Source organism: Nansenia antarctica, assembly GCF_963989245.1.
Source record: "Nansenia antarctica genome assembly, chromosome: 9".
NCBI lineage: Eukaryota > Metazoa > Chordata > Actinopteri > Argentiniformes > Microstomatidae > Nansenia > Nansenia antarctica.
The window spans coordinates 14,591,194-14,598,693 of record NC_137679.1 but is presented as its reverse complement, the minus strand read 5'-3'; the positions used below and the strand labels follow the sequence as shown (position 1 = coordinate 14,598,693).

Sequence of the window (7,500 nt, the reverse complement as noted above, 5' to 3'; positions counted from 1 at the left end):
GCGCCAGCTGCAAGTGGCAAGGGTCGCTGGACGCCGTCATGCCCCACCTGATGCACCAGCACAAGTCCATCACCACCCTGCAGGGGGAGGACATCGTGTTCCTGGCCACGGACATCAACCTGCCTGGCGCGGTGGACTGGGTGATGATGCAGAGCTGCTTCGGCTTCCACTTCATGCTGGTCCTGGAGAAGCAGGAGAAGTACGACGGCCACCAGCAGTTCTTCGCCATCGTGCAGCTGATCGGCACGCGCAAGCAGGCGGAGAACTTCGCCTACCGCCTGGAGCTCAACGGCCACCGGCGGCGGCTCACCTGGGAGGCCACGCCGCGCTCCATCCACGAGGGCATCGCCACGGCCATCATGAACAGCGACTGCCTGGTGTTTGACACGTCCATCGCCCAGCTGTTCGCCGAGAACGGAAACCTGGGGATCAACGTGACCATCAGCATGTGCTGAGGAGTGGGGGACTAGGGAGGGGGGGCAACTAGGGCTGGCTGGCTGACAGCTGCAACGCACACACACATGCTTCAGACACACTCACACACACACCACACACATTCTCTCCATGTCTTTCTCTCTCTCTCTCTCTGTGTCTTTCTCTCTCCGTCTCTCTCACACACACCACACACACACACTCTCTCTCCCTCTCTCTCACACACACACACACTCCCTCTCTCTCACAGACACACACACTTCAGACACTACAGGGGACATGGAGTTGTAATGGGGGAGGGGGGGGGTTGGAGGAAGGGAGGGTGGGGTCTATCCCAGTGAGCTTGTCGTATGTATCCCATGGTGCATTGTGATTTAGAAGTCACTACGTGGCCAGAGCTTGACACCTCCAGCAGGCCTGCGAGCCCTGAGAGACTCTTTACTTTACTGACAATGTTGTTACCTGGCCTGCCACCCAGAGAAGACCTCACCTGGCCCTACAGCCCACCTGGCCACTCACCTGGCCCTATAGCCCACCTGGCCACTCCACGCAGGGTGGAACCCCCCTCACCTGGCCCTACAGCCCACCTGGCCACTCACCTGGCCACTCACCTGGCCCTATAGCCCACCTGGCCACTCCATGCAGGGTGGAACCCCCCTCACCTGGCCCTACAGCCCACCTGGCCACTCACCTGGCCCTATAGCCCACCTGGCCACTCCACGCAGGGTGGAACCGCCCTCACCTGGCCCTACAGCCCACCTGGCCACTTCAAGCAAGGTGGAACCAGGAAGACTTCCGCAGCACGTGGGGAGCGGGGGGGGCTCAGAGCTAGAGACAGGGGTGGAAGGGGGGGAAGGGGATGCAATTTGAAGGGGGGGTGGGGGGGTCAAACAAACAAAGACAAATTATTCTGTTTTTATTTTTGTCCTGTTCGTTCTTTTATTTTGGGGGGGCGGGGTGGGTTCAAAGTGTTTCTAAGTTTCAGTTCAAAGTGAAACTAATTACTTTTTTTCTTGGAGTTCCATTTATTATTGTTACAGTTTTTTTTTTCTTTTTTAGTTTCTGTTGTCCTTGTTTTGTTTTTTCTCTGTGGATGAGATGAGAAGGTTGTGCTGTCTGTGCAAAGGACAGACAGACGGACGGACAGACAGACGCTGGCCGGACAGCTGTACAGACAGACAGACAGACACTGGCCGAGACTGAGCGTGTCTGGACTTGTCTTAGCCTAAACCACTCAATATCTGACCAGGAACTGGGGACAATTTCTACAGTTATAATATTATTATTATTATTGTTATTATTATTAAATGGAGATTGTTATCATAATTATCATTTTTGTAATGACTTTTAATGAATGAAAAAGGCTGTTGTAAGTAAGTAACCTTGTGGCTAATCTTTCAGTGTTTGTAGATAAAAACTTGTGTCGTTCGTTCTTTCGAAGACTTCAATGTTTGTTTGTTTTTTTTCTTCTTTTTTTTGTAAGTTTGATTTTTCTTGTTGTTTGTCGGTCTGTGTGTCCTTTTCTGTTTTGTGAGGAGCAGCAAAGCCAAACATCTCTGTGGACTCACGGTGCTGTCGCTGCTCTCCATCTCCCTTTTATTTTGCTTTTGTTTCATTTTGTTCATTAAATAAATCTATCTTTTTCATACGTGGTGCCATCGCTCCCTCGCTGTGTGTTCTCTGGCCTGCAGACTGTTGGTTCTTTGTCGCCTAAAAGTGTGTTTGTGTCCATGTTGGGGAAGCTACGCTGAACTTTACAAGGGATGAAGTTGAACTACACCAACGCTCCCCTGAGACGAACCGTTTATCAAACTGAAGCGACAACATCAAATCAAACTTTATTTGTATAGCACATTTCTCACAAAAAATGGTACATAATGTGCTTTACGGATTACAAGGAAGATAAAATAACAATAGAGACAAAACAACAATAGTAGCAGAGATTGAAAAGGCGAGACCTCAGGCTCTTTGGTACGCTGTTCCAGAGTCTGGGAGCATAAATACTCAATGCTGCCTCTCCATATCTCTTGGTCCTGGCTTCTGGGACCGTCAGGAGTTCAGTGTGTATCGCACAACCATGTCCATATTGTATTTAGGTGCCTGGCCGTGGAGTGACTTATAGACTGATAAAATAATCTTGTAATCTATTCTGAACCTAATAGGGAGCCAGTGCAGTGATTTCAGGACTGGTGTGATATGCTCTCCGTCTGGACCTTGTAAGGACACGGCTGCAAATGCGGCTGCATTTTGTACCATTTGTAGTAGGCCTGACAGGAGGGCGTTGCAGTTATCTAGTCTGCTAGTGACAAACGCACTAAGTGACAAAAACACAGAAAAGGTTGCACTTTGGTAATGTCATATTTTTGATATGGGATTCCAAATTAAGATCTGAGTCATTTATGACTCCTAGATTTCTGGCCTGGCACTTGGTGTTAAGTGTCAGTGTTTTCAAATGTGCTGAATAATTCCTCTCTGTTTTTTCACCGATGACCAATACCTCTGTTTTATCTAGTTTTAGTCTTAGTTTTGTTTTAGTCTAATAACGACCCTAACCCCCTGACCTTAGTCTAATAACGACCCTAACCCTCTGACCTTAGTCTAATAATGACCCTAACCTCCTGACCTTAGTCTAATAACGACCCTGACCCCCTGACCTTAGTCTAATAATGACCCTAACCCCCTGACCTTAGTCTAATAATGACCCTAACCTCCTGACCTTAGTCTAATAACGACCCTGACCCCCTGACCTTAGTCTAATAATGACCCTAACCCCCTGACCTTAGTCTAATAACGACCCTGACCCCCTGACCTTAGTCTAATAATGACCCTAACCCCCTGACCTTAGTCTAATAACGACCCTAACCTCCTGACCTTAGTCTAATAACGACCCTAACCCCCTGACCTTAGTCTAATAACGACCCTAACCTCCTGACCTTAGTCTAATAACGACCCTGACCTTCTGACCTTAGTCTAATAATGACCCTAACCTCCTGACCTTAGTCTAATAACGACCCTAACCTGACCTTAGTCTAATAATGACCCTAACCTCCTGACCTTAGTCTAATAACGACCCTAACCCCCTGACCTTAGTCTAATAACGACCCTAACCTCCTGACCTTAGTCTAATAACGACCCTAACCTCCTGACCTTAGTCTAATAACGACCCTAACCTCCTGACCTTAGTCTAATAACGACCCTGACCTTCTGACCTTAGTCTAATAATGACCCTAACCTCCTGACCTTAGTCTAATGATGACCCTAACCTCCTGACCTTAGTCTAATAACGACCCTAACCCCCTGACCTTAGTCTAATAATGACCCTAACCTCCTGACCTTAGTCTAATAACGACCCTAACCGCCTGACCTTAGTCTAATAACGACCCTAACCTCCTGACCTTAGTCTAATAACGACCCTAACCTGACCTTAGTCTAATAACGACCCTAACCTGACCTTAGTCTAATAACGACCCTGACCTTCTGACCTTAGTCTAATAATGACCCTAACCTCCTGACCTTAGTCTAATGATGACCCTAACCTCCTGACCTTAGTCTAATAACGACCCTAACCTGACCTGTCTAATAAAGTGAAAAGTGCTTTACAAATAAAAGTTATTATTATTAGTGGGGGTGAATTTACATTGGCTGCGTTCGTAAATTCACTGGAGCTACTGTCATAAAGGGACCAAGTCATTTGATTGGACAACAGGCAATCACGTGGACGCTCCGGCGCTCTCAGAGATAATTTACGAACGCGGCCGATGTGTTCTTGTCATATTTCACACAGCTGCGAGTCTCCAAGGTCACGATCCTTGTTGCTAAGCGACCAGATACAGTGGGTAGCTGGCAAAGTAGCTAGCCGCGACTAGCGATTATGCGACGCAGGGTGCGTCCTAACGATTCCCACCGTAGTTGGGGTAGACCACGCCCACGCCACGCCAACTTCTAGAATATGTAGGGGTGTTCTCTGTATCTTGTTCTTCCGCCCCGCAGGCTGCATCCCTATGGAAACGGCATACATTTTCGCGGACTGCGTGGCTATTTTAATCCAACCCCATTGGATTTTAGCTTGTGACGTAACACGGGGTGCACGATTACATATAGGTTACTCATCTCTGTATGCAACTCGGCGGCGCTGAGTGTGCCGCGGGCCAACGGTCAATGTTCGCCGCGGGCACGGCCGCAAGCGGCCGGGCGCGGCTCTCATTGCCCTGTGGGCCCTGGAACGCGCGCCTAAAAAAAAAACACCCCTACATATTCCAGAAGTTGGCGTGGTCTACCCCAACTACGGTGGGAATAGTTAGGACGCAACCAGCGTCGCTAGATGGGGCGGGTTACGGCCGAATGGGCTACTTTTGATCACACTGGGCCGGGAAAAAAAGCGGTTGGTCTGGATAAATAGCATTTATTAATATTAATATTAATATTATTATTATGTATATGTATATATTAGATACAGCGGGAAGCTTCTTGCTAGCTAGTTTATTTTGAACCAGTCCTTTCAGATGTTGAGCTAGAGTAGTACAGACATAATAGAACTTCAGAGAAATTGCAACAGAAAATCTTTCAACAGTTTATTACTCATAAAGGTCTCCTATATGACATATACAGTAAAAAAAAAAAAAACGTTTTTTATTCTATTTTTTTACCATAACCTGGTAACACGTTTTTGCTTCCAAAAATTACATTTTAGTATACTTTTATACAAGGCAACATACATTGGCTAGAGGTTGAGTACAGTACAGAGCAGGGCCTAAACTAGCAGGTGAATGTTAGCATAGGAGGTAGTTTGTGTGTGAGTGTGTAACACACAGAGAGAGAGCGAGAGAGAATGGAAGCAGATGTGTGTTAATTGAGTGAGTGTCTAAGGCTCATGCATTCTGTCTGTCTGTCTGTCTGTATCTCCCTCCCTGTGTGTGTGTATGTGTGTGTCTCTCTGTCTGTCTGCCTGCTTGTGTCTGTGTGTGTGTGTGTGTCCCGCTGGCCTGACAGAGACCTCTGTCTTTCTGTGTGTGTGTGTGTGTGTGTGTGTGTCTGGCTGGCTGGCTGGCCCTGCCTGCGTAGACCTCTGTGTGTGTGTGTGTTTATCAAATCAAATTGTATTTATATAGCACATTTCTCACTAAATGTGACCCCATGCGCTTCTCAAAGAGCAAAGAAGATAAAGCAACAACTAAGATGGACATTCTGAGTAGGTTTTCAGATCTCGCTTAAATTAGTTTTGGAACTTTTGGACAATCTCAGGCTCTCAGGTAGGGTGTTCCAGAGTCTGGGAGCATAAATACTGAATGCTGCCTCTCCATATCTCTTGGTCCTGGCTTCTGGGACCGTCGGGAGTTCAGTGCCAGTGGACCTCAGGGGTCTACCTGGTGTGTATCTTACAAGCATGTCCATGATGTATTTGGGTGCATGGCAGTGGAGTGATTTATCAACTAGTAAAAGAATGTTGAAGTCTATTCTATAACTGACAGGGAGCCAGTGCAGTGATTCCAAAACTGGTGTGATATGTGCTCTCCGCCTGGTCTTTGTAAGGACACGTGCAGCAGCATTCTGAACCATTCTAAACCATTCTGAACCATTCTGAACCATTCTGAACCATTCTGAACCATTCTAAACCATTCTGAACCATTCTAAACCATTCTGAACCATTCTGAACCATTCTAAACCATTCTGAACCATTCTGAACCATTCTAAACCATTCTAAACCATTCTGAACCATTCTGAACCATTCTAAACCATTCTAAACCATTCTGAACCATTCTGAACCATTCTGAACCATTCTGAACCATTCTGAACCATTCTAAACCATTCTGAACCATTCTAAACCATTCTAAACCATTCTGAACCATTCTAAACCATTCTAAACCATTCTAAACCATTCTGAACCATTCTAAACCATTCTGAACCATTCTAAACCATTCTGAACCATTCTAAACCATTCTGAACCATTCTAAACCATTCTGAACCATTCTAAACCATTCTGAACCATTCTAAACCATTCTAAACCATTCTAAACCATTCTGAACCATTCTGAACCATTCTAAACCATTCTGAACCATTCTAAACCATTCTGAACCATTCTGAACCATTCTAAACCATTCTAAACCATTCTGAACCATTCTGAACCATTCTGAACCATTCTAAACCATTCTGAACCATTCTAAACCATTCTGAACCATTCTGAACCATTCTAAACCATTCTGAACCATTCTGAACCATTCTGAACCATTCTAAACCATTCTGAACCATTCTAAACCATTCTGAACCATTCTAAACCATTCTGAACCATTCTAAACCATTCTAAACCATTCTGAACCATTCTGAACCATTCTAAACCATTCTGAACCATTCTAAACCATTCTGAACCATTCTGAACCATTCTAAACCATTCTAAACCATTCTGAACCATTCTAAACCAATCTGAACCATTCTAAACCATTCTAAACCATTCTAAACCGTCCTACCAGTAACCTGCTGACCGGGGCTCCGCTCAGGTCAAGAATACAAAAAATACAACTCAGTCATAGCAGAAAGGGCATTTATTTTTTTGATGATTTCTCAATTAAACCCCAAAATAAATGTTTTATGTTTTTTTTGCGTCAGTTAGCTTTAGCTAAATACATTTCACTTTTTTTTTTCTCAAAAATGTTTAAAACATTTCTAAGTATGTAATGTATATAATGTTGTTATATAATGTATGTTATGTATGTAAACTCAAATGATTTCCTGCATTCAGCCCAACCTTGATCTATACATAGTCACTGTTAGAGTCAGACGTTCTCCCCCGAGGCTCAGCACACCACAGCAGACTAACCTTACACCAGGGAGACACCCTGGGTGGACACTAAAAGTCTTCCCTCTCTCCTCGCCTCCCTCTCTCCTCGCCTCGCCTCCCTCTCTCCGCCCCTCCCTCTCTCCTCTCCTCGCCTCCCTCTCTCCTCGCCTCCCTCTCTCCTCTCCGCCCCTCCCTCTCTCCTCTCCTCCTTAGCGGTGAGGACAGAGGACGCAAGGCTCACTTTTGAGATTCACCCGACATGCGAGTTCTCTGATCATGAGAGGGATGTCTTGCAT

The 7,500-nt window shown here is 45.8% G+C and overlaps 2 protein-coding genes across 2 annotated transcripts in view; one reads left to right on the top strand and one right to left on the bottom strand.

The window, feature by feature from the left end:
* siah1 (siah E3 ubiquitin protein ligase 1) overlaps positions 1 to 455 on the top strand; it is a gene marked incomplete at its 3' end in the record, with an annotated part of 1,269 nt that extends 814 nt beyond the window's left edge. The window contains exon 2 of the mRNA XM_080539464.1: positions 1 to 455. This exon is cut by the window's left edge and continues 284 nt beyond it. Coding sequence (XP_080395590.1) covers positions 1 to 455 — 455 coding nt within the window.
* Positions 456 to 6,950: 6,495 nt separating this feature from the next.
* lonp2 (lon peptidase 2, peroxisomal) overlaps positions 6,951 to 7,500 on the bottom strand; it is a 17,787-nt gene continuing 17,237 nt past the window's right edge. Inside the window, exon 16 of the mRNA XM_080539446.1 lies at positions 6,951 to 7,500. This exon is cut by the window's right edge and continues 557 nt beyond it. The gene's annotated coding sequence lies outside the window, so the exon portion shown is untranslated.